This window comes from Gorilla gorilla, chromosome 18 (genome assembly GCF_029281585.2).
Source record: "Gorilla gorilla gorilla isolate KB3781 chromosome 18, NHGRI_mGorGor1-v2.1_pri, whole genome shotgun sequence".
NCBI lineage: Eukaryota > Metazoa > Chordata > Mammalia > Primates > Hominidae > Gorilla > Gorilla gorilla.
Window position 1 is genome coordinate 77,170,067 of NC_073242.2, and position 25,873 is coordinate 77,195,939.

The 25,873-nt window shown below is 50.2% G+C and overlaps 1 protein-coding gene across 8 annotated transcripts in view; it reads right to left on the reverse strand.

The window, feature by feature from the left end:
* ABCC12 (ATP binding cassette subfamily C member 12) overlaps positions 1-25,873 on the reverse strand; it is a 72,974-nt gene that overhangs the window by 19,855 nt on the left and 27,246 nt on the right. For all 8 annotated transcript variants that reach the window (XR_008672427.2, XR_010131559.1, XM_019011386.4 and 5 more), the window contains 12 exons: positions 25,590-25,868; positions 21,336-21,407; positions 18,837-18,961; positions 14,373-14,445; positions 12,527-12,730; positions 8,874-9,008; positions 8,685-8,760; positions 8,534-8,605; positions 5,531-5,620; positions 4,419-4,522; positions 2,237-2,434; positions 1,240-1,466 (listed from right to left, as the gene is read on the reverse strand). Coding sequence is in view for 6 of the 8 variants with exons in the window: in XM_019011386.4 (XP_018866931.4) it covers positions 1,240-1,466; positions 2,237-2,434; positions 4,419-4,522; positions 5,531-5,620; positions 8,534-8,605; positions 8,685-8,760; positions 8,874-9,008; positions 12,527-12,730; positions 14,373-14,445; positions 18,837-18,961; positions 21,336-21,407; positions 25,590-25,868 (1,655 nt within the window). In the remaining 2 variants the exon portion in view is untranslated. The remainder of the gene's footprint in view (positions 1-1,239; positions 1,467-2,236; positions 2,435-4,418; positions 4,523-5,530; positions 5,621-8,533; positions 8,606-8,684; positions 8,761-8,873; positions 9,009-12,526; positions 12,731-14,372; positions 14,446-18,836; positions 18,962-21,335; positions 21,408-25,589; positions 25,869-25,873) is intronic.

Here is a 25,873-nt window from a genome sequence, read left to right on the forward strand (position 1 = left end):
ACCTTGGAAATGGCTCTCAAATCCACACCTCTCTTCTATTCCCACTGCTGCTGCCTACGTCTGGTCCTCATTAATTCTCTCACACAGACTGTAGATTTCAAGGGACTCCTGCCCTATAGTCTGCCCTGACCTTTCTGTAGCTCCATTCACCCTCCACACTGTGGCCACAGCAATTATTTCTAAAACTAGGATCTGAGTGTGAAAACCAACAACCCTGTGCACAGGTGAAAGCTAGTCTAGGGTTTGTGGGCTGAATATTTCATTTGGAGGATTCTCTTTCAGATCTACAATAACTAACCCACTGGCTGGGCACGTCCAGGAGCATAATCCTGTGCACAGGTGAAAGCAAGTTCAGGGTTTGTGGGCTAAATATTTTATAATTTGGGGGATTCTCTTTCAGATCTACAATAACTATCCCACTGGCTGGGCACGTCTAGGATCATGATAAATGATTATTTTTAGTTATGATTTTTATGGAAACTCTTGCAGAACAGCTTATTCCATTTTTAACCAACAAGCATTGGTTGTGTAGTCTCCCTGATCCTCACAAGCCCTCTGAAACAGGTGAGGCATATATTTCAATGATTACCATTAAGGAGAGAGGAAACTGAGGTTTGCAGCACCTCTCTGACTTCTCCAAGGTCCTTCAGCTAGTTGTGGCAGAGCTGGGGCTCTAATGCAAATTTCTCTGATTTGCAACCCTTTGCCCTCACCCAATACCCACCATGCTACCTGCTGGGAACGCCAGCTCACCCCAGGAACAGCGGGGAGCTGGGCAGGTCTCCTAGGAGGCTGGAATCATGGCTGTCCTCCTGCTTTCCCCCAGGGTGGGTGTGCACAGCTGCAGTGGGAACCCCTGCCCCGACACTGTGCAAAGCTGCCTAAGGCCTTTCTCTAAACACACCCATGGTTAGGGTGGCGGTTATTTCTCAAAGCTCAGAGCAGCAACGGTAGAGCCCCATGGTTAGGAACATAGCAGCAGAGAGGAGGCAATCATGGCTACTAGTTTCTTGACCTGGGACCAGTGCCGTAATCTTTCAATAGTTTCCACCTCTCAGGGTTGCTCTGAGGCTAAAATGCCAGATGTATGCAAAGCACCTGGCATTTACTAAGAAGTACAAAAAAAAATCAATGGTAGACCATCAGTAAAGACAGCAAGCATTCAATGCTCAATATCACCTGATACCCAGTCAGTGTGTGTGTGTATCGTTTTCTCGTGTAAATAGCACATGGGCCTACCGTAACAGAATGAAGAAGCCTACAGCAAGGCTGGCCATGACTAAAAGGACAGCAGGAAACACAGCAGCCAAGATCACGAGAATAAACACCACCATAAAAAACTGCTGCAGAAAGTTCTCTGCGTGAAACGGCAGCCTCACATCCAGCTCGTCCATATCCTTGGAAAAACGGTTCATTAGCCTGCCAGTGGGAGTCGTGTCAAAGAAGCTCATTGGGCTCTTTAAGATCTGTGGAGAATGGTAGACAGTCAAACAGAGTCGAGATGCGTGCTTAGTAAACCCCGCTGCTCTGCTGGAGGTGAAATTGTGAGCACAGGGCCTGACCTTTATTCCAGGGCACAACACAGTGTGTCAGGTGATCTTGGGAAAGGGAGGACGCACCCCATTCTTGTGGCCACCGTGAATGAGTGTGAATGTGGGGATTCAGTCTCTGTGCGGAAGTCCCAAGAGACCCCCTATAGGTCAGGCTTCCCCTTCGAATCTGGGATGCAGCCTGAGACGGGAGAGGCTGATGCCTTTGTCGGAGGAAGGGATTTTGTGCCCCATGGCAATAAAAAGCCAAGTTTCACTTTGTCTCTTTACCTCCAAAGTGTGGGCCCCACGCACATGCTCTAGCCAGGGCCCTCCCAGGCCCTGGCTGCCACCCACCACAGCAGTGGAATGCGGAGGGGGCCGGAAGGATCTCTTGAGGGCCGTGTCGCACTCAGGGCTCTTTGGAGCAGGAGGTGCTTTCTTGGCCTGCGCATCTCTGCCGCGGAGTGGCCTCCCCCACCTCCATCCCCTAGCCCAGCCTCAGGGCTGATCCACCCCCACAGCTCCCTGGAATCTACCTTCAGTTGGTAGTTAGCTATTTGGGAGACTCTTCCCAGACTAGGCTGCAAGCTCTATGAGGGCCCTGGCTGTCCCCAGAGCCCAGCACCATGCCTGGCACACGGCAGGTGCTCCGTATACCTTGTTGACTGAATAACTGGGTACACCTGCAATGCTTGTGGCCATACCTTATCAAACACTGTGTCATGCAGAGAGGAGGATGCCATCAGTGTGGTCTTGGTGAAGATGAAGCCTTTGGTGGCGCCAAATACCAGCACGAACACCATGCTTGCAGTGTACACCCACTGGTACACATGCTGACCGATGTCTGCCAGCACCGCACCGACCTCACACATGGTCCGGTTGCCCTGGGGCCCACAGGTAATCTTTGGAGAAAAACAAGAGAAGCACCAAGAATTGACAAATTCCTGCCAGGAGAACAGGAATTTTCCGGAGAATCTTTCCAGAGAGAAGAAACTAAGAAGAAGCACATGAGCGTTTTGAATGAGTCAGGTGGGTACAATCTAGTCTGTTCCCTTCTGGGGCCTCTGAGCTTTGTGGGGTTCCTCCTGCTGGCACTCATGACCCCAAGGGGCACCTGATTTGTGAGCTCAGCACAGTGGGAAAAACAAAGCAGAGAAACCAGATGGGCACTGGGCAGACATCCCCGAAGCTCACTGCACCTCGGGAGACCAGAAGCAATGCTGGGCTGGGAAGACCAGAGAGGCAAATGGGGAATCAGAATTCCACCAGGCTGGAGGAGTAACCCTCAGGCAACCCGGACTGGACAAGGATCAGGAACTGACCTCCAGCATGCTCAGCTGTGTGGCAGCAGCCACCAGGACTTCAGGGCAACTCGGGGGGCTTCTCTGTATGATGGGCCAGCTCCACAGTCCCTTCCCTTTCTTTTTCCCAAGGGGTAACTGAGAGGGTGCTGGGGTACTGCCCTGGGATCTTTGGTGGGGAGGAGGGTGCCCAGTGAATACAAGTGGCTCTCAGAGGATTCAAAGAATCTGTGGCTCCATCCTGCCCAGTGAAAACACACAATTTTGCCAGCACTTCTGAGGAGAGGGCATCTCCTTGCCCTGAGAAATTGGCAGTTTCATTTTTCTCTGGGCTGTGTGCTAAAAGTCAAGACTGCCCTTGGGGAGCAAACAAGCATCTTTCTTCTAAATGCCATTTTGCTGATTACAGTCATAGCAGAAATGTAAATCAGAGGTGGCTGATGGATGAACATCGTTAAAAGCAAAAGTATCTCTGGGGAGTTGAGGGATAGAAGGCCCAGCCTGAAGAGGAGACACTCCTGTGCCTTTGATTGTGCTGGGGCACCAGGGCCAAACACATGGTTCAACCACCATGGCTGCGTGTCTGGGAGGGCAGGGGCAAACACGTAGTGCCCAGGGCACCAGGCGCAAACATACAGTGTCTGGGGCACCAGGGGCAAACACATGGTTCAGCCACCATGGCTGCATGCTTAATCAGCCAATGGCAGTGGGACTCCTGGGGAAGCACCAAGCCTGTGAGGAGGCTGCACCCTGACTCTAAACCTCGGGCTCTCCAAGGACAGGGCTCTTCATGAGTGAGGGGGGATCTGGGAGAATCTGTCTATTCCAGAGATGGCTCTCTATTTCTGCACAGAGCAGGCCACCCAGCAGCCTCTCCCCTGCCCCCATCTCCCCAGTGCCACCACCCTTTGGTTGTCATAGCAACAGAGCTATACCAAATGTAATCTTGGAGGATGGGCCAGCGTCCCCACAGCATTCCCCAGGGCTCCAGGAAAGCTTTGAGACCATTGGCCAAAAGCTGGGAGAGCTCCCAGCAAGTTCGAGAGAGAGTCAACACATCATTTCTTCCCAGGAAGGGCCCCGCAGAGAAGCATCCCCCATGGCTCTGTGGCATTTGCAAAGCCTGAATCTGATGCTTGCCCGTCCTGTTCATGCAGAGACAACTTTGGGGAGCAGAGACACGTGGGACCTTCTGGCACTGGGCAGTGTCCGTAACAAGATGCCAGTTTCTCTTTAGGAAGACACAAATCAGCGTTAGGCTTTCCTGGAGGAAACTTACAAGAGAGGCTGTGAAACTGACCCAATCTTGTACATGCCTGATTCCAGACAAGCTGGGGCACAGTCTTCTTTAGTCAACCCTTTAAAATCTGAAAGTGGTGTCTATACCCTGCTTGTCTTGAAAAATCAAAGGGGATTCCAGGGGTTTGGGTCCTGTGGTGTAAGCATCTGACTCCCACTTCTTGAAAAGGGCAGAGGGATGCATGTGGGCTCATGGCATGGTGGCAGGGGCAGTCAGATGCTCTGGCAGCAGAGTTTTACTCCAAGACACAGACTCGGCATCTTCCAATGCCAAAGGGAAACTCACCCGTGAGCCCTTGTCCAACCAGAGACCCAGCCACCAGTTGCTGAAGGCAGCGCTGCCAATCATCAGGAGGAAGAGGAAGACAGTGAAGAGAGAAAGGAGGTACCCTGCAAGAGGAGCGGAGAGGCCCAAGGGGCTGCAGACATTAGCACATGGCAGGGGCTGACCTTCCTCAGGACCCAACCCTGATGGGAAATTCAAAACCTGCAGGAAAAGGACTCCCACGCCTGGAAACCACCTGCTAGACTGATGTGGCACATCTGAGTGTTGGGGCCCTGAACTGTGGGGACATCTTTTCTACCTGGTTGGAAAATGGCTCCAAACAGTGAACATATTGGAAAAACCACCAGTGTGCACTTCAGTAGAAGTGACTCAATATTCTTTTAAAAGAAGCCAAGGAAGGCCGGGCATGGTGGTTCACGCCTGTAATCCCAGCACTTTGGGAAGCTGAGGCAGGTGGATCACCTGAGGTCAGGAGTTCGAGACTAGCCTGGCCAACATGGTGAAACCTCGTCTCTACTAAAAATACGAAAATTAGCCAGGCATAGTGGCGGGTGCCTGTAATCCCAGCTACTTGGGAGGCTGAGGCAGGAGAATTGCTTGAACCTGGGAGGCGGAGGTTGGAGGTTGCAATCAGCCGAGACTGCACCATTGCACTCCAGCCTGGGTGACAGAGCAAGACTCCATTTCAAAAAAAAAAGGAAAGAAAGAAAGAAAAAGAAACCAAGGAAAACCCAGTCTTGCTGGAGAGAGACAGAGTGAAACTACAGGCATGTTTTGCACACTGAGATGAGCATCTTTTATGGAAGGCTGGCAATGGACTGGCCACTGCTGTACAGAGCAACTGGAGTGCAAGGGTAGGGTTCATGCTGCTGCTCACTCCACTCCAATAAAAGAGAGTCTGGCAGCTTTAATGGAGATAACGAATGATTCCATTTAAAAGGCTGCATTATCAGACGTTAGTTTTTAGGAGGGGAAAAAATAAAAGCATTGATAAATGGCCCTAGCATAAAGAGAATAATTGTTAAAGAAATCATAAAACGTGAACCCAACAGTTTAAGACAGGATTTTTAAAATGCAAATTAAATCAAGAAACTTGTTGTTTTATACTGAACCTCCAGAAGCCTTAATGTACGTGTGATATGTTTTCCAAGTCACGGTTCCTTCCTGGGGGGATTCAGTCTGGATGAGCTGGTGCTCAGGAACTGTGGAGACAAACACAAGTGCCACGGCTCTCACCACTGGGGTGGGGGCCCAGCGAGGTAGGCACGGCCCCTCCACAGACTCCACAACACGGCTAAGGGGGCTGTGATGCATTCTTCCACTCGTCCCATGCTCTCAAATGCACTTCCAACACACTTTTGCTCATTTTGTGCTACTCGGTCTTCAGTACAGCCCTGTGAAGTAAGCTTCTGGTCTCTTGAGAAATATTTATTAAGCACCTACTATATGGTCAGTCCTGAGGATGCAAGGATTGTCTTGGTCTATTTCTCCTAGAAGCAGCACCCAAGAAGAGACTATGAATACATGAGGTTTATTTGGGAGCTAAAGGGAGTAAGGCGTGTCACCAAGCTGGTGACCACTGTGGGCCACTGGGGCTTCATCCCATGTGAAAAATCTCAGAACCAGTGTAGGCACACACTTAGGGCTTTTCCACATGATGAGAGGGATCTGGGATTTTTCTGTACTGATTCCTATTGGCCTTGGGGTGAAGGCCGCTCCCTGGATGGGGGTGTTAATTCCCGTACTTCCAGCTTGACATTAGCTGGCATCTCCCAGAAAGAGCCCCCAGGCAAAGGAATGCAGAGGTGGCATTTGGGAGGGGGCTGGGCATGCTGAAATGGTAAAGGCACCCTTGTCATCTGCTACAGAGTGAGCAAGAAAGAGGCAGGTCCTGTGTTCTCAGAGCTCACGCCATACAGAAGAAAACCAGCGTATCCCCCTAGGTCAGCTGCTGCATGGACACCTGATTCCCTCAATGTCTGTCCCAGGTTCTTCCATTCCCCAAGGGGAAGGGAAAATGACTGTCAAGTTCTCATGGAAACAAGATTTTGGAGGAAAAGGGATGCTGGATAAAGCAGCTCCTAGCAGCCAGTACTGAATGCATGTCTCTTCCGCTCCTCCACAGAGAAATGCAAAAATGTCGACTCCAAAGCAGAATTATACACCATACTTGGCTTTTATAAACAGAGATAAATAGAGTTAGAAGAGGGGGCACCCCACATACAGACTCTGTGCACTCTGGCCCAACAGGAAAAGCTTTCATGCCTCAAAGGCACCTTGCTGAATAGAGCCACCATTACACTCGCTGCCTGGGAACCTGGAGCTCCTTTGAAAATGTTCAGCCTGACTTCAGCCCATTGTATCTCCCTCTGAAACTGCAAAATGAGGGAGATGCCTCAGCGTGTGAGCAGAGCCTAATGAACAGCATCCAGGAGCACAAAAGGGACTGGTCACATTCCCTCGCAGCCCGCAGGCTGGGGCAGGAGTGCCGCTGATGCTCTGTTTGCCTCGGCTGTGCCTTAGAAGATGCTGTGATGCCAGGCAGGTGGGCAGTGTTGTCTTTAACCAGTTCACGAGTCTTCCCTTCCTCCAGCTTTCACCGCCCTTGACAGCCCCGTTGTTTATCCTTGAGGACTAGGTCTCTCTCCAGCATGAAATTTCACAATTACACTTTCCTCTCCAGAGAGGGGTGAGTGATGAGGAAGTGAGGAGCAGAGATTACTCTCTCCACGGGACCCCAAATCTCGGGCAGCCTGAAGGTTTCTCCAAAAAGCACAGAAGAGATATCTGGGTACTTCAGCCCTGGAAGCCTCTGGAACTGTAAAACTATGTTGCCTTTCCAAATGTGCGTGCATTCGTCACAAGCACCATTGAGGATGCCAGATCTCATTGATTCGAAGGCTCACTTCTTTCCCCCACATTGTAACATCTCTGGAATCTGGATGTGCCTTCCATTTGCTAGTATGTCATATCGTTTAGTTAGCAGAGATTTTTTTTTCTTTCCAAGTGGTAGGTAAAATGGTGGTAGCCTTTAAAAATGGATGGCATCTTAAATTTGATGAAATGTGCTAAGTTTTTTTTTTTTTTTTTGGCTATGCATTATTGAGGAACAGAATAACTTTGAAAGCCACCTTGCTGTGTATACTTTGAGGACTATTGACCCCAGTCCTCTCTGTGTCCAGCATGGGGCAAGGGGCAGAGTAGGTGTTCTAGGGATGTGGAGTGAATGAAGGCAGGGTGTCTATGGAGGAGAAGAGGTGGCCTGACCAGGTAGCCTCCACCAGGCTCATCTTCCACATCTCGTCTCCCCACCTCCCTGGAATCTCCTCCCACCCTCAACCTCAAGCCCTCTACCCTCTCCCACCTTCTCATCACAGTGTCCCCAGCAAACTCCTATACAACCTTGAAGGACCAGTCCGAAGGCCACCCCCTCTGTGAAGGCCTCCCTGACGTGTTTGTTTCTCTCACCCAAATTCCCCATTACTCTTACTGGTTTCCCATAGTTACCCATCTGCCTGAGTCCCCTCCAGACCACAAGATCCTGAGAACACGGGCATCTCTTCTCACTCTCCTCAGCCCAGTTCAGTACTAGGCACACAGTCAATGCTTAACCTTTATTTGTTGAAAGAATGAATAACCTTATCCCACCTCAATCCCTTCACTGCTTCATAATCTGTTCTCAATGCTCCCCATAAAGAGTGGGAAGCTCCGTGTCTGCCTTTGCCTCTAACGAATCCCCATGCAGTACTTTGATCTCTCCAGCTCATAATAACTATTGAGCATCACTGTGTGTCAGGCAGTGTGCGAATCACTTTATGTTCATTTTCTCATTTAATCTTTACAAGAAATTGTGGTTGGTACTACTTCCTCATTTTATAGATTAGGAAGCTAAGGTTCAGAGTGGCCAAGTATCTTGCTCAAGGTCACAAAACTAGTAAGTGGTGGAGCCAAAATTTGGACTTAGGCAGTGGAACCCCAAGGCACACAGTACCCTAGACCATCCAATTCTGGCTGCCCAAAATGACATGCACAGTGTCTACACTGTCTGTATCCCAAACGGTAGATGCCCAATACATCCTTAAGTGTATGTGACCGAGGGGATGTGTGGTAAATACCTTTTGCGTCTACAAATTCTGAGCCTGTTTCAGATTCTTTTCCTTCATCTTTCTCATTTCTTGGAGCCAAAACTAGGGTGAGAAATAAAGAGAGATCTGTGTCCATTCAAGCCAAGGACAATAACAGGGATGGGATTCTAACCGATTATACCAGCATCTTCCTCTCTCTCAGCAGGGCTCTCCTTGAAGGCTTCCACCATTGCTGCATTGTAAAGGTGTTCAGGATCCTGGAGACAAAATGAAATTCCTTCTGAACGCTAAGTGACAGGACCTCTCCCAGGCACGAAATCCTGAGGGATTCCTCCCCAATTGTTCCCACACCTGCCCAGGTGTGAGTTACCTTGAACTGCAATCCTCGCAGGTTGTGAATCAGTTTTGCATAGCGCCCTCTCTCCTCCATTAACTCCTTGTGGGTTCCCTTTTCACAAATCTTTCCATCTTCTAATAAAATAACTTCATCACAAGACTCTAAGAACTGCAGAAGTAAGTGATCGACAATGAACTTCTGCCTGGAAAGGAGAGCCCATGCCAAACTCCTCTCCAACCTTAGTTACCACTGTTGACTTTAGGGGCCAGATCATTCTTTGTTTGAGGGGGCTGTCCTGTGCATTGTAGGATATTTACCAACCTCCCTGGCCTCTACCCCACTAGATGTCGGTAGCACCCCCTCCTGGAGGTGTGACAAGCAATGATGTCTCCAGACATTGCCAAGTGCCTCCTGGGGGCAGATTGGCCCCCAGCACAAAACCATTCACCTAGTACCTACAGGTCTCATGAGTCCAAAAAAAAGCCAGCCTTTGGCTCTCACAGTAAAGCACACTGAATCTTCCTTTGCTACTGCTCCTTAAATGAGCTGCCTTCCTAAGAAATCTGATCATGGCCAGGCGCAGTGGCTCACACCTGTAGTCCCAGCATTTTGGGAGGCTGAAGCGGGTGGATCACCTAAGGTCAGGAGTTCGAGACCCACCTGGCCAACATGGTGAAACCCCATCTCTACTAAAAATACAAAAATTAGCTGGTATGGTGGCGTGCACCTATAATCCAGCTACTCAGGAGGTTGAGGCAGGAGAATCGCTTGAACCCAGGAGGTAGAGGTTGCAGTGAGCCAAGAAGGTGCCACTGCACTCCAGCCTGGGTGACAGAGCAAGACTCTGTCTCAAAAAAATTAAATAAATAAATCGAAATATGATCATGGAGATTTGGAAAATAAAACTGACAGTCACAGCAGCCAGGACTTGGTAGGGAGGGGAAATATGATCTTCACGAAGGTCCTCCTGTGTTCTAAAATTACAAGCCTCCCTCAGCATCCCCATTTAGCCCAGGAGAAGCAGACCACGGTGTGGTCTCCAGGCAAGAGGCCACATTCCCTGGCCTGAGGAATTTATGCCAGCTTTATCTATGAGATAAAAACACAGCTACATTTAATGCTGGCATCCCACATTTTGCCCAAAGCACTTCTGTTTTTTTTAATTTGAATTCCCTTCATTTCCATATCATTCCTGAGATCAAAGAGTTCTGCTAAGAGGGTTTTCCTTTCATTTTGGAATGAGACACAGAGCTCTCCCACCAGGATCAAGGAAGCCCCCTCCTAGAGGTGGGCAAGATGCTGAAACTAAAGATGGTTTGACCGAAAGAAGCCTTTGCAGTATGGGCCAGAGGTCTTCCCTGATACTGCACGGTTCATCCGAGGTCAAATCAATCTCTGCTGCTCTTGATTACAAGCCTGAAAGAAGTAGCTGTGTTCGGTCATTGTACACTTGATCGGGTGAGTTGGGAGGGTGCCCAAAGGCTGAATGATAACAGTTCTAACAGCTTGGACAGCTCCAGCCCTCATGCCTCCCTCCCACTAACTGCCCAGCTCCCTGTCTTATCAGCTGATTTTTCAGATGGGGAAACTGAGACACCATAAGCCTGTTCCAGTCCCATAGCCTTTTCTGCCTGTGCCACAGCACACGCTGCAGCTCCAGGAGCTCCCAGGGAAGCCCCCTCTGGTCAGCAAGCCCCCAGTTCACTCCAGAGATATGAGGCAGATTTGAGCAGCTTTGTTCTGCAAGCCGTCACCAAATCTGCACCTGGGTTGGATTTCAGTGGTTTCCTTAGAAGAGCGATCATCCACCCCAACCACTAAGACGCTTGCCTGTGGGCCTGGGAGTAAGAGCAGAGGGGATAGGTTCTGGAAAAGCCCCAGGCCGCAGTTCTGGGGCTCTAAGTTCCATTCTCCCTGACAAGGCACAGCAGGACCAAGATCTTGTGCCACCTGGTGGCTACCTGCCTCTTCCAACTTGCAAAAAGTTGGATAAAATGACACGGGAAGGTGGAATCTAAGGAGATGGGCCTGGTGTGAAGATGGCTCCTGCCTGAGGTCATACTGTGGCTCAGTCAGTTTCAAAGACTGAACCAGGACCAAGGTTATGATTCCCCTCATGAGGACTCCTGGAGGGACAGCCATGACCCACATCTGTCAGGGACGAGGCATCCCCCTCCAGATCCCCAGAGCCCTCGGAGGACAGCCCTCCCTGCTGCAGGGTGTCTCCAGGGATATTCCAGGTGCAGAGCTAGGGCTGCCAGGTTTAGCATCCAGACTGGGCCAGAGCCCATTCTGTCACCTCATGAGGGTCTTGAAGAAATCCAACCTTGTCCTCCATCCTAACTCAGAAGAAGAACTAGGCCAGAAGAAGAACTAGGAGCTCTTGCCCACACCAGCCCAGCATGATGCTTCCTGGAGGTGCTCAGGCCCACTCAGAGGAAATCCAGACAATCCCCATGCGCAAAATTCGGATGCCTGGAGCTTATTCCGGGACCAGAACTCTAGCCCTGGGCAAAGGTGAGCTCAGGCTAGGGGCAGCATCACAGCAATGGGAAAGCTTGGTTTTACGGGGTCTTCGAGGAACCCCCTCTTTAGGCTGGTCCTCCTGGCCACTACTGGAGGGTCCTAAAATGCTGGCTGCAGCATCCTATAGCCATGGCAACTTTATTTGCTGCCATTGCCCCTCCCTCTCCACCCCAGCTTGACTTACCTTTGCAAAGACCTGCTTTCTGCCCCCAGACCAGGCCTTTACGTAACATGTTCTCTGCAGGTAGCAGGAGAGTAAAGAAGATGGGACTCTTGCTATCCTGCTCCAATAGGCCTTTCAACATAAGTCAATCCCAAGGAATCTCTCGTCGGGCAAGGAGACACCCACGTGCATGCATGAACACACACGTGCACACACATGCACTGCCCCCCCTTCCCCCACACATCTCTGGGGATTCCCTACAAAGAAGAGAGAGGGAGATGGTCTGGAAGCAGGGAAACCTGGCCTGGGAGGAGGAGGTTCTTGGATTCCCATCAGGCAATCAGGACGCCTTATGTGAGACCAATGCAGTGAGGACTGTTCCCACTCTGCCAAATTCTTAAATTCACTGAGGTCAAGCCCAGTCACTTTCTTCCGTGAGATTCATGCTCCTTAGACTGAGACAGTGGCCCTGAGCAAAGAGAGCTTCCCCAAAGCCTCAGCCTTAGTCCCAAAGTCCTGGCTTCAAGCCCCTTTCCCCTGGGGTGTGATACCTGGGGCATCTGGGCCCCTCATCCAAGAGGTCTACCACCCCCTGACACCCCCAGTCAAGGCATCCCTGGCCTTAGGCTTGCCCAGAATTGCTGGAGTAAGGGTGGGGCCGTCACTGTTTTCCCTGGCTCCCCATCTTACCAGGTGCCCAGAACTTGGGGAAGGGTGCCCCAATCCACCCACAGGCAGGACTCAATTGCTTCTAGAGAATCTACCCTCTGGTGCAGGAAAAGTCTTGGCCCCACTGAGGCCATGCATGGAGTGGAACAGGTGGGCCTCCTGGGAACCAGGAAGGCTGGGGAATCATGAGTGTCTCTTGCATCCCTGGCTCCCTCCCCACATTCCCAGCTGAAGACAGGCAGATATAGGCAGAAGAGGAGGCTCTGTGAGCATCAGATCCCCAGCCACACCCATCCCGTGACCTCCTGGATGCTGCATGTCCCATCACCTGTAGCTGGTGGGTCACCAGGACGACCGTCTTTCCCCTGAGCGTCTTCTTAATGCACTCCTCAAAGACGTGCTTCCCCACGTGGGCGTCCACGGCCGACAGGGGGTCGTCCAGCAGGTAGAGCTGACGGTCGGAGTAGACGGCGCGGGCCAGGCTAATCCTCTGCCTCTGCCCCCCAGAGAGGTTGAGGCCCCGCTCCCCAATCTGTGGACAGGGACAATGCTACTGCCCATTGTCAGCCCACCCTGAAGTTCTTGGGCAATGGAAGCTTCCTGGAGCTTCTCAGGACTCAGGGGAAAGACGTACACACTGATCCTCACCACATCCAAGTTCCTCCGCCCCTTACAGGGCCCCCGGTCACACGAGACTCTGTGGTGAGTGGAAGTGCTCCACTTGTCTACCTCTCCAGGAAGTCCAGTGGGCAGCGGCAACGAGGGCCAAGCTCTTTCCCATGAGGAGTGAGGGGTGCCCATCTCACAAGACCCCAGCCCAATGCAGATCCCACAGGGAGGGGCTACGTCATTATTATCACCAAAGGGAATTGTGTGAGCAGAGAGCTGGGGAGAATGCAGCAGTGAACCAGAGGGAAACGTGGCTGGGTGCAGATGGAAAAGCGAGTTCCCTATTTTGTTTACTTGTAGAGCAACTATCCCATCCCTAGGCAACTCTAAGCATTGTGGAGAGATAAGCCTTGACTTCCTGGTTCATCATCACCACCCTAAGGCCTGGCACCACGCTGGGCACAGAATAGGTGCTCAGTAAATATTTATGGAAAGGATGATTGCTTGCTGTAGGTGATTCTATCCAATGGAACCCAAAGTAAACCCCAAGTGTTCAGCCAGATGTTGAGCTAGGCACGGGGCGGGACACACAAGCTGGACAAGAGAAGTCCCCTCTCCCTGGGGAGCTCCACGGTGGGCAGGGTAGTTATGTACATAATAGCAGCAGCAAGCAGAATTTCACAAGCGCCTGCTGAAGAGCATCAATAGAGTACTTTGTGGCAAATTATTCAGGTGGTGGGACTTAGGAAAGCCTTCCTTGAGGAGGTAGATTTTGGGTTGAAACTCAAAGGATAGTGATGTCACAGGAGCAGAGACTTAGAGGCTAGGAAGTGAGTGGACACTTTGGCAGGCAGGTAGGAGCATGGCCTGGAAGGGTGAACCAGGGCTGCAGTGTGGGAGGTCTCAGATGCAGGCCAGGAAGGCTTCACGGCCACTTCCTTGGGGAGGCAGACTGAGGGCACCAGTAGAGAAAGACACCCCAAACTGCCTTTCCTCAGAAAGCTTTAGCCTTCTGATCTCCTCTGGGGCTCCTGGGCAAGGTGAGGAAGATTGTGCAGAGGGCACAAGAAGGGTGGGGACCCGAGATGGCAAGGTGACTCCCCTGGGTCTCTTGGGGTGGCAGGCTCAGCCCAGGATGGGGTGGCAGGCTCAGCCCGTTTGGGCAAGCACCCCAGGGGGCAATGTTTAGAGGTGACCCCCATACTCCTGGCCTGGGCAGAGCCAGTGAGGCAAGAAGGGGCCCTGGTTTGCAGGACAGAGCCAGCCCTTGGGATGAGGAAGCAGTTTTCACCAGAAACCCTTCCTGAGACGACAGGCAGATTGGGAGTAGCCCCAAGAAGTGACTACACTGTGCCAAACACCAGTAAGCTTGGTGCCACGTCCACTATGACATCCAGCAAGTATAGATCCAGAGGAAGAATTCAGAACGGGTGGAACCTGAGCTTTGCGCACACTTCCTTGGGGCATCTGGATGTGGAACAGGGGCTTGCTGGCCTCAGCCCTTTGGACCTGAGCAAATGTACTGTGTGCAGCTACAGTGGGCTTGCGCTCCCAGCCCTGCTCACCTCAGTCAGGTCTCCATAGGGGAGGTTGCTCAGGTCCTTCTGGAGGCCACAGACGCGGACTGTGTGCTGATACCTGTTGGTGCAAAGCTCAGAAGTAGCTGGGTGAGAAAGACCCCAAGCACTGCTGCCCTGGGCTGCTTCCACAGGCGCTGCTGGTGTTGCTGGGGCAAGGCCAGGGGTGGCGGGTGCTACGTCCAAGGCTCCCTGGCCAGTCGCTCTGCCTTCAATGACCCAAGGGTAGCGTCCCAGTGACCACTGGCCCCTCCCCTGACCTGATGCAGAGTTGATTCAGGAATGGCCCCTCCCCTGGCAGGGTTCTCGCCATGCAAGGAAGAAGACAACGCTGAACAGGAAAGCCCTGCAGGAAACACTGAGGGCGCCACCTGCTGGACGCTCGTGGGAGTCAGAGGAGGGGTCACCCCTTGGGAGCTGCAGTTACTGGGGATGGCCTCCTGGGGGGCACAGGGCTGAAGCAGGACCGTGGGTGGAAGAGAGGGTGTGTGTGAAGGAGGCTAACAGCAGGGGGCTGGGTGATCACCAGGGACGACCTTGACATTTGCCCAGCCCCTCCACAAAGCTACTCCATCCACCCCTCGCTGCTACTAGGTTGGAGAGAATGGAGTTTTCTCCCCTGCAACAACTCGGGATACTGAGCCGAAGGGAATGGCACCTGAGGTGAGGGGGCGGAATGGGAGAGAGAGTGGGACTCCTGCTCTTCGGGCCTCTTGGCCTCTCCATTGTGCCCCCTCAGCGTCGCCCTCTGCCTAGCCCTGCAGCCCAGGCTTTGGGGAGTTTGACAGCCGAGGCCCTAGCCAGCTCTGCGGCAGCCAAGCCGCCAGGACTAGCGCCCTATCCTGCAAAAAGCAGCAAAGCTGTGGGGTCAGCCCCACAGCGGTCCCCAGGGGCATGACCCCGCTCTGCCCCAGGGGAGGCCTTTGGGGCCTTCTGGCACCGAGGAACCTAGGAACGTCCGTGGTCACTGGGATGTCGTCCCCATGTTATGACAGATGCCCACACCCTCCTCCCTCGGTTTTCTCTGCAACTCAACCTCACTCATACAGCCCCCACCATAAGCAGAACCTTCCCCAGGCATCACAGAGCCCCCGCACAGCCGCCTTGGGGACCCAACTCCTGCTCAGGATGCCTGCAGTGCCTGGCTCAGGTTTGTGCTCCCTCCCAGCAGCTGCTGAGCAGCACCACTGGGCCTTTAGGTTTCTGTCCTGCTCAGCAGGTTGCCTGCCTCCACAGTGGCTGATTGGTTGGTTGATGACAGAATTGATTGATTGATATCATTGGCATTATCGTCATCAGGACCCTCTTTCCTTCAGTGAGTAACAATGGGCAGGCCTCACAACTCAGACATCAAAAGACAGACCTTCCCAATAAAGAGGCAAGAAAGAGAGAGGCAGGCATGAGCAGCTGCCCTTCCGGTTGCACACAGGCCCCACAACAGAACCTGGGCACAGCCCGAGCATCATGCCCACACACAAACTTTGGGGTTGGTGTACATAGCAGTTATGATGAGGGGCCTTGGAATCAGAGAATGGTTTGAATCCAGCTGGGCAACCTTGAACAAGTGACTGTACCTCCCTGATCCTCACTCTCTGCTCTATAAAATTGTGCAAACAACTAATTCTCATTGGGTTGTTGTGAGAATGGAGCAGAAAAACATGTGAAGCCATTAGCACAGTGTCTGCTGCATGGCAAATTCTCCATCAGTGGGGGCTATAATTGCTATTACTACATTTGCCAATCTGCAACTACAAGACTCAGACTGCGCAGCACATCTTCCTCCCCTCAACACCTCCCACCTTCAATTTCCTCCCACCCTCCTGCTTCCTATGGCCCTGAGAGCCACAGTTTCTGCCCTAGGAGCAAAATCTCTGCTAAATATGCCACATATGAAGGATGCTAGATCCATCTTTCAAAGCCCAATTCAAGTGCCATCTTCTCTTCCCTGATCCACCATCCTCTCGTGATCTCTGCTGCCTTGGAACAATCCGAGCACGGTCTCCTGCCACCTGGCTCATTCCTCCCTGGTGCACTGTCATTTCTGTGCATTTCTTATAGCCCATTCCAGGCTTGAGCATCTTAAGGGCAAAGATACACCTGAGCCATCTCTGTCCCCATGTGCCCTGCATGCTGCAGGCATTTGGCACATATTTGCCCTCTGAACATCATTTTGATGAATAAGGCAACCCTCTGTCCAGTCCGCATCCACAGCCAGAGAAGGCATTCCAGGTGGGTGGCACAGGCCAAGAGATGCTGAGCAGAGTAATTTGGCTATACTGATCACTGACTCCTGCACTGATCACCTTCCTGCCACACCTGAGCCTCCTGGCCACAGGATGGCATGGCCGGGGAAGAGGAGGTGAATTGACAAGCCTCTTGATGAGAACATACATGCTGCCATACCAGCCAGCAGGGACACAGTTGGTGGGTAAGATGAGAAAGGCCAAATTACCACTGGAGAGCTGACAGCCAGATTCCTAAAACCAACTCCAGTTCTCTTAATTAAGCATTGTGATGCCTGGGAAGGTTTCTGAGTGACCCAGCTGTCAGGCACCTCCAGCTCCAGAAAACTGATGTTGATCTGGAGCTCAAGGTCTAAGTCCTAGACTCAACTCTGACATTTAATAGCATTTAATACCTTGGGAGGGTCAACTCGCCTCTCTAGGCCCTTTTCTTTATCTGTAAAATGGGGATATAATGCCACGATCTCCCTAAATAGGTGGTTATGGGACTCAAATGAGAGAATGTACATGGCAATACACCAAGCTAAGCAAAGAACCATAGGAAGCCATTACTTTCCAGAGCTTAAAGATGATGGTCCAATCAATGGTGAATTGGATAAAGAAAATGTGGTATACATACACCATGGAATACTATGCAGCTGTAAAAAAGAACAAAATCATGTAGCAACATGAGGCAGCTGGACTTCATTATCTTAAGTAAATTCACACAGAAACAGAAAACCAAATATCACATGTTCTCATTTATACATGGGAGCTAAACCTTGGGTATGCACAGACATAAAGATGGCAACAAGAGGCAGTGGGAATTCCAAAAGGATGGAGGATGAAAGGGTGCACGGATGAACAGCTTCCTATTGGGTACTATGTCCAACAGAGAGTGAACAGGATCAGTAGAAACCCAAACCTCAGCATCACACTATATATCCCTGTAACAAAACTGTACCCCCTGAATCTAATGTTAAAATTAAAATTTAGAAAACTCAAACATTTCAGAAGTAGGGAGAGAATAACTATAGAAATGTCCACGGTGATCACGGTATTAATGAGTTTTTTTTTTTTTTTTTTTTGAGAAGGAGTCTCGCTCTGTTGCCCAGGCTGGAGTGCAGTGGCGTGATCTCGGCTCACTGCAACCTCCGCCTCCTGGGTTCAAGCAATTCTCCTGCCTCAGCCTCCTGAGTAGCCGGGATTACAGGTGCCCACCACCACGCCCAGATAATTTTTGTATTTTTAGTAGAGACAGGGTTTCACCATGTTGGTCAGGTTGGTCTCGAACCCCTGACCTCATGATCCACCTGCCTCGGCCTCCCAAAGTTCTGGGATTACAGGCGTGAGCCACTGCGCCCAGCTAATGGGTTATTAAATGTTCTTAGAGAAAATATTTCTCCCCAAATTGTTGTCTGTTCATTACATACTACAGTTATTACAAATACATACTCGCAATTTTCGTGTTGAAAACATTTACAATATACTCTTTCAGTACTTTTGAAATATATAATACATTAAAATTTATCATTGTCACCATTCTGTGCAATAGGTCACTAACGCCTATTTCTCCTGTCTAATTGAAACTTTGTACCGTTTGGTCAACATCTATCCTTTCCCCACACTCCCCTCTCCCCCAGCGTCATATATCAAAACACAAAAGTGTACCCCATAGATAGATGTAATTATGTCCATTTAAAAAATAAAATGATATAAAAAAGATGATGGCTCAAAGTAAATCAGGTAATTATAAGTTGAGCTTTGTTTTTATTTAGTTAGACCATTCTGAGGACACTAACAGTGATAATATATCTTGATAGCTCTGATGTCAATTAATAATGTCAGGGCTGATTCATTACATACTTGCTCATGATTCTGAGCAGTTTTGGGTACTCAGCCTAAAGCAAAATTGCTGGATTCGCTTTTCTCTAGTCAGACCACATATGCCCTGTTGCAGAGAACCTCGGAACATATGCTCCTCTGCCCTGGGAATGAAGTGCCGATTCTATCCTCTTCCCAGTGTGCAGTCGCAGGTCTGCAGAAGTTGCCTCTCCTGAACGCTTGGCTCAGGAAGAGGAAAACCAGTGTCTGTGTGGATCTGATGAATGTTTAATCAGAATTCATTAAACTCAGAACCCACTTAGCAGTCATTACCAACAGCATCAGCATCTGTAGGACAGTGTGTACCAAACACAAATGTGCCTCCTGCTTTAAAAGTTAATATTACCTTTGGTGATCATACTTTTCTCCAAAGAGTATGTTTTCTCTCACATTTCCATGAAAGATCCATGCCTGCTGTGAAACGTAGGCCAAAGTTCCCTTGACTGCCACCACCCCTTTCTGCAGCTGCATCTGGAAAAACAAGACCGGAGAAGCTTCAGGAGCCAAGCCTTGAGGACTTTTCCTAAAATGCCCGTTGCACCCTGGCACCCACATATTCCACAAGCATTGGTTATGAAGGCACAAGAGCGTTGACAGGACATCTTGTCCATGCACCAGAAAGCCCAACCATGCAGATGCAGAATCTCAGAGTCAAACACCTGCACAGGGCCAGGCAGGGAATGCTTGAAAAGAGGCAGTGGTAAGCTCTGCTACAAACGGGAGAGCTTGGACTGCAGGGCTGCTCCCAGTGCACATGGCACCTGGGCCCAACTACAACAGGATGTTCTCTGAACAGACTCTTCACAAGAGGCTCTCCTTCCTCCAGGTGCACTGGCTGGATCCAACCCTGCTCAGCCAGGCCCTGGGAGCAGGGCACCACCTGCACGGCTGTGGGTGTTGGCCTTGGCACACCCCATCTTCAGGAAGCAGCCTTGACTCAGTTGCATCTTTGGTGCCATGCAAGGATGCAGGCCTGATGGAGCAGGATTTTCTAATTTGTCCAGAGGAGTCAAAGATCCAGTTTTATATGACATCTTTGGACTTTTAAAGCATTCAGCAATCCAATTAAAACTATGCATGGGCTCCAGTTTGCGACCCTGAGTACATATGTTCATTTAAGATGACCCCTCATCGTGGGCATCCAATAGACAATGGTAGACAGCGGGGATGCAACGTTCAAAGTTATCAACAGAGGATACATGTGGGGCAGGCCACAGTGCTCAGGGCTGATGCTCACGGGGCAGTGGCAGTGGGTCCAGGGGCAAAGAAGGAGAGTCACCAAGGCGGCCGAAGGACGTGATGCCACTTCACCTCAGGAGTTGTGCAATGGACAGAGAATTCAATTTGGAGAGGAGACCATGATAATAACAATAATAACTATAGTATTTTTAATGGGTAGGGTATATTCCGTGAACTGAATTAAGTGTATGTTCAATGTTTTTCACCATGACTGGCCTTGCAAATTATCCTATAGCCAACTATTGCTTACATGATCTCATTCAAACTTCACCACAACTCTCCTTAGTCCCATTTTACAGACAAGGAAACCAAGTGGTTTCATGAGGCTCAGAGAGGTTAAATTACCTGCCCAAGGCTAAATAGTGAGCATGTGGCAGAAACAGCTGGGGAACCCAGGCTGTCCAGAGTGCCCCCCCGGCTTCCCCAGTGACCACAGCCAGGGGCCTGATCCCACCACTGTCTCATGGGAGATAGATTCAATGCTATCTCAAAATTTCCAAAGGACAGAAATTAAAAGGAGGCAAATTTCACTCCAATATACATCAAAACTCTCCAAAGAGGGAACTGGCTGTGACATCATGAGCTTCCCATCACTGGAGCTATCCGAGCAGTTGGACCATCTCTTATGCAGTAGCACGCTATTAAGAGTATTCACATCATTATGTGGGGAATTGAGCTGAGTCACCTCTATGGCTCACGCTGACTCATCATGGAGGCACACACTCTCAGAGCGTGGGTGACCTCAGGAACTCATCCGATTCAGCCCCCACCTCCGCCTCCAGGCAGGGAAGGAGTTGTCATTCTTTCTATAGATGAGTCAACTGAGGCCAAAAGAAGTCACTCATATTAAAACTCATAAGACACATCCCCCCACCACCCTATTCTGGAGTCCCCACTTCTTCAGAAGTATCCCGACCTCTTCCTGAAAGAGGCAATTCCAGCTGCACAAACTTCCCTTTAGCAACAGCAGAGTGGGGAGAAAGAGGACTTAGCATTTTTTTTCCACAAAGCTTCTCATTCATGTGGGATGTGACTTAGAAACCGTGGCGACATAGAGGTTTGTGAAAACTACAAATGGCTTGGCCATTTTCCCTGGGGTCACCCAACTAGAAGGAGCAGAGAAGGGACAATGACCCAAGTCCCCTCCCTCTTCCTACCCCAAGGTTTGCAGAGAAGGTAGGGGCATGAGCTGCTTTAGTTCAGGCATAAAATACATCTATAGTCACCATGAGCTCCAGACTCCAAAGTCTTTCCACACCAAGCTGCCTTGCTGGCATTTCTAAATCAGGGCAGCCCAACTCATGGGGATAACCATGGGTTTAAGGACCCATCTCTCCTTTGACCAAGATGGAGCTTTAGGCAAAGAGGCAATGCCATTCAATAGACCTCCTCATTGGCAAACTCAAGAGTTTGTGAAAAACTCAGCCTCATCTGGCCCAGGGGCCTGGAGCTGCTGCGTGCATTAACCTCCCAAAAATTACTGTGAACCATATGCACAGTGTCCAGTGCAGCCGAGGCCATCTGCTGGGTCCACACCTGACCAGAAGGGAGCCATTTCATTGTCATGTTAATGTTCCATCTTCACAGCACTCATCACACAGCTTACCTGTCCTAGGAGAGCCGCAAGGAGGGAGCTCTTTCCACTTCCCACATTCCCGCATATTCCCAAGATCTTCCCCTGCCAGAGAAACAGAGATGGGACACAGTCACTCTCTCCCACTTCTTAGAGGGTCTGGCCCAAAGGTGCCGCTCCCAAACTATGCTGGTCAGGCCAGGCGGAGAACAAGGGGTCACTGCAGGCTCTGGGGCATGGCAGCTGCAGCCACACCACCCTGGCCCACATAAACACAGCCTGGGAGGATGCAGGAATGTAAGTCTTAATTAAGTGCTTTCCCTTGTGTGGCATAGCCAAGCACCCACAGGGCTTCTAGAAATCACGTAAGATCACTGGTGTGAAACAGCCTTGTGCTGGTCTGGGAGACACAGGCCTTGAACAGGAAGGCTATTATGTGCCCAGACTCCAGAAAAGCAAATCTAATGGAATGCAAAAGGCTGTACAACCCAGGGGGACTAGGGTAGCTTTTGAAGTATGGACATCTAGGGGCTTTTCAAAAATCTGGAATTACTGAGAAGTTACACTATTCTAACATTCTACAGCTCCAGATTTATTAATTCAACCAACAAATCATTATCAGAGCCTACTATGTGCCAAGTGCTGTTCCAACCACCAGCAAGAACAGCAATGAAAACAACAGGCAATGGCCTGAGTCTATCCTCATAGAACTTACCTTGTAGTCAGGGGAAGAAGGACAGGAAGCAAGACAAGCAAATGAAATGTGGGGCAGGCACATCTATGCTTGCCATGGAGAAAAATAAAGCAGGGAAGAGACAGGGAAGGGACAGGGAGTGGGCTGGAGGCTTGGGGGTACAAGGAAAGCCTTACTGGAAAGGTAGATGTCTTAGCTTGAGTTTTCCCAGAAACAGACCTTGAATCAAGGATTTGAATGAAAGTCACACTCACATTTGGAAGGTGCAGGAAATTCCAGTAGGGAAGAGGAGAAGTGATACAGGAAAGGGAAGGTGGCCCATAAAGGGCAGCCTATTGGGTTGGCTCCCTAACAGAATATCCTACACAGGAGGCAAACAGAACTCAACCCTGCAGGGAAACTGCAGGAAACTCTGGGGAACTGACTATAGCTTTGTCCCACCCAATGGCAGAGGAGGTGGGGTATTGATGCCCCAGCAGTCATTGTTTGAGGGCTGCTCTCTAGTCTGTGAAGGTCTTTATGGAGGTGTGCAGAGCCCTTGGGCACGGATGCAGATAAGGCAGTTGTAAGATGGCCAGGAAACACTTAGAGGTCCAGGGCACATGGGCAGGGACAACATCTGCCACAGGTGACATTTGGGTAAGACGTGAAGGAGGTGAGGAAGGGTGCCATGGGGTATCTGGGGAGAATCACATGGCAGGCAAACAGCCCATGTGGAGACTGACGTGGAAGCATGTCCACTCGTGTTCAAGCAGATATTGCAATACTGCACTTGGAGCATTTGAGAACATTCTCATGTAGGCCTGCTCCCTGCAATCCCTTAGGGCAAAGATGCTCAACATGGGGCCAAATATGGCTTTTTTCCCACCCCAAGCTAGACCAGAAAGGCCCATCCCCTGTCTGCCATTCTCAGCACATGAGAGTAGCTGCCTGTCATCAATAATTCCTTAAACAAGGTCTTTGCTGAATCCCAGGCACCTTGGGATAAAATAGTGATCCACACAGAGGTCTCCCTGCCTTTGTGGAGGCCACATGGATGTAAATTTGGTTGGCTGAGTGCAACTGAGTTCAGATTTCAGTTAAGTCCCACTGAGTGCCACCTACTTTGCCTTCTCGCCACTCTCCTGGTGGAGCACCTGACTTCCCCCACGCTGCATTCCCATTTGCCTCCAAGAGGCCTCCGTGAACTTCCTGTGTTCTAAGGACTTTCTGGCCACACAATGGCTTTGCTAATGTGCTATTCCATATGTCAGTGACTCTGGAATTCCTGCCTCATAAAATGAAGCTGAATCTATTTAATTCCCCTAAAAGGACTTCAAGGAACCGGGGCATTAAAGAGACCGCAGATGTGATGCAGCCTCACCAGGTATTTGGCTGCCCTTTGAGTCCTATCCACTTCTTGGGGCCAAGTAAGAAGCCTTCTAGATTCATCCTTGTCTTTAGCAGAAAATCCATGAGGCCTGTATCCTCTGATGATTCTCCCAACAAACACTGCTGGCCACCTCCAAGCCAGGAGCTGGGCTTCGGGATAACGACATAACTGTGAACAAAAAACCCTGACCCCATGGAGGATCCAGTCTGATGGAATTGAGGAGCTAAACTTGGAAAAACTTGGATGCCCTGTAGAACATTTGAGGGCAGCACTTAAGCTGGACATAATTGTTAAAGAAAAAGGCAACAATCATACCTAACATCAGCTGAGACTTACTATGGGCTTAGCATTTTTATGTGGTATCTGAGTTCCCCCACCACCTTGTGAAATGGGTACTTCTATGAAATGCATCGTGCAGGTAAAGAAACAGAGGCTTAGGGAGCTTCAGCAAGACATCCAAGGTCAAGCAGCTAGGAAGTGGCTGGGCCTGGAACTGGGGTCCCCCGGGCTCCAGAGGCATTGCATTGCCCCCACTGCTCCAGAGGCAACAATGCATTGCCCCCACTTTATCTTCAATTTGTTCCACAAAACATTGACTGCATCCTTGAGGCAGGAATTCCAGAGTCACCGACATATGGAATAGCACATTAGCAAAGCCATTGCGTGGCCAGAAAGCAGCATCCTTAGAACACGGGAAGTTCACGGAGGCCTCTTGGAGGCAAATGGGAAGGCAGGGCGGGGGGAAGTCAGGTGCTCCACGGGGAGAGTGGCGAGAAGGCAAAGTAGGTGGCACTCATGGGACTTAGCTGAAATCTGAGCTCAATTGCACTCAGCCAACTAAATATCGTTTCCGATGAATACGTGGCAGACAGCTTTGTTAGCTATGAGAGGTACCACTCTCACACCAGCTATTGAGCTTGACATTGCATAATAAATAAGAACCTCTCCTTCTATAGTGCTTGCACAGGGAAAGAGTGAGTCAACAGGATGAGAGATTAAAATACTAGGCACAAGATTAATGTTGAGCCCTCTGCAGCAAAATCAACACTGCCACCCTGGGAGTCTGCTGCTGAGTTCCCAGAGCAAGAAGGAGATGCATGCAAGAGATGCAGGAAGAGGCCAAACATTCCCTAAACCCACAGCGTTGCCTGAAATCTCCATCCCCCAATCTTGAGGGGAGAGAACAACAAACAGACTCTGGCTGGCCTGGCTGGCTTAGCCCTTGGCTGGGTTGCTTGTTATCTCAGTTTGCTTTTTACAAGAGGAGTATTTGCCGTTGGTTAAGAGCCCAGACTCTGCAGCCAGGTGCCCTGGGTATGAAACCCTCCTCTGCCACTTGCTAGCTATGTGACCTTGGGCAAGCTATTTAACCCTCTTGTGCCTTAGGCTCCTCAACCATCAAGTAGGGGCAGTTATGATGCCTGGTTATTCAGGTGGTTAAGTGAGTTTATTATGTACCTGGTAAATAGTAGTGTTCAAAATTATCAGTCATTATCATCTATCATAATATTCCAATGTGAAATTAAGAACATATCTAGGGCAGGAGCAGTGGTTCATGCCTGTAATCTCAGCACTTGACCCAGGAGGCCAAGACAGGAGAATCACTTGAGGCCAGGAGTTCGAGCCTGGCCTAGGAAACATAGCAAGACCCCATCTCTACAAAAAATAAAATAAAATTTAATTGAAAAATTATCCCGCTTTCCCCTGGTAAATAAAAAATTTTAAAAAATTATCTGGGCATGGTGATGTATGCTTGTAGTCCCAGCTACTTGGGAGGCTGAGGCAGGAGGATCACTTGAGCCCAGGAGTTTGAGGCCGCAGTGAGTTCTGATTGCACCACTGCACTCCAGCCTGGGCAAAAGAGTAAGACCCTGTCTCACACACACAAAAAGAGAACAAATCAAAAAAGATTTATGAAAGCTAGTCAGTTCAAGCCTAGCCACCTGGAGTGGACTGTTCATTCAAAACTGCAACTGACTCTAAGGGAAGTACTGCAAATCAGAATGAATATAACCACCGTCTTCTCCACACTTGGAGAGGGGGCCTCCAATGTTCATGTACATAGTTTTAAAACTGGGGGAAAAATACAGGGACTCTGGTTAGAGACATCCCATCATCACCACCTTCAGCTTTAACTGAACTGTATCAGACCTGGAGAAGGCTGTAGCTATGTAATGCAAGGAGGCGGGCTGGAGGCCACACCTGTGCAACACACACCCACCTTTCTCACCACAAAACTTATGCTGTGCAGAACCGATTTGAGGCTGTCACTTTGCTCCTCTGGGCCAGTGGCTCCCTTGGCTGGTGGACTCCTCTCACTGTATGCCTCTGACCTCTGTTTCTTGAATAAATGCCTTTTCTGGTTCTGCAATTTCTTTGGGGTACTTTTCCTGCTGGCTTCATGCTCCCATGTCAAGGTGGCATTTGCTAAAAGCAAGACAGTATCTGGGTCTTCTGGTTGGGTGATGTAAGATGGGGGGCTTTTATCTATGAGAATTTTCTAAG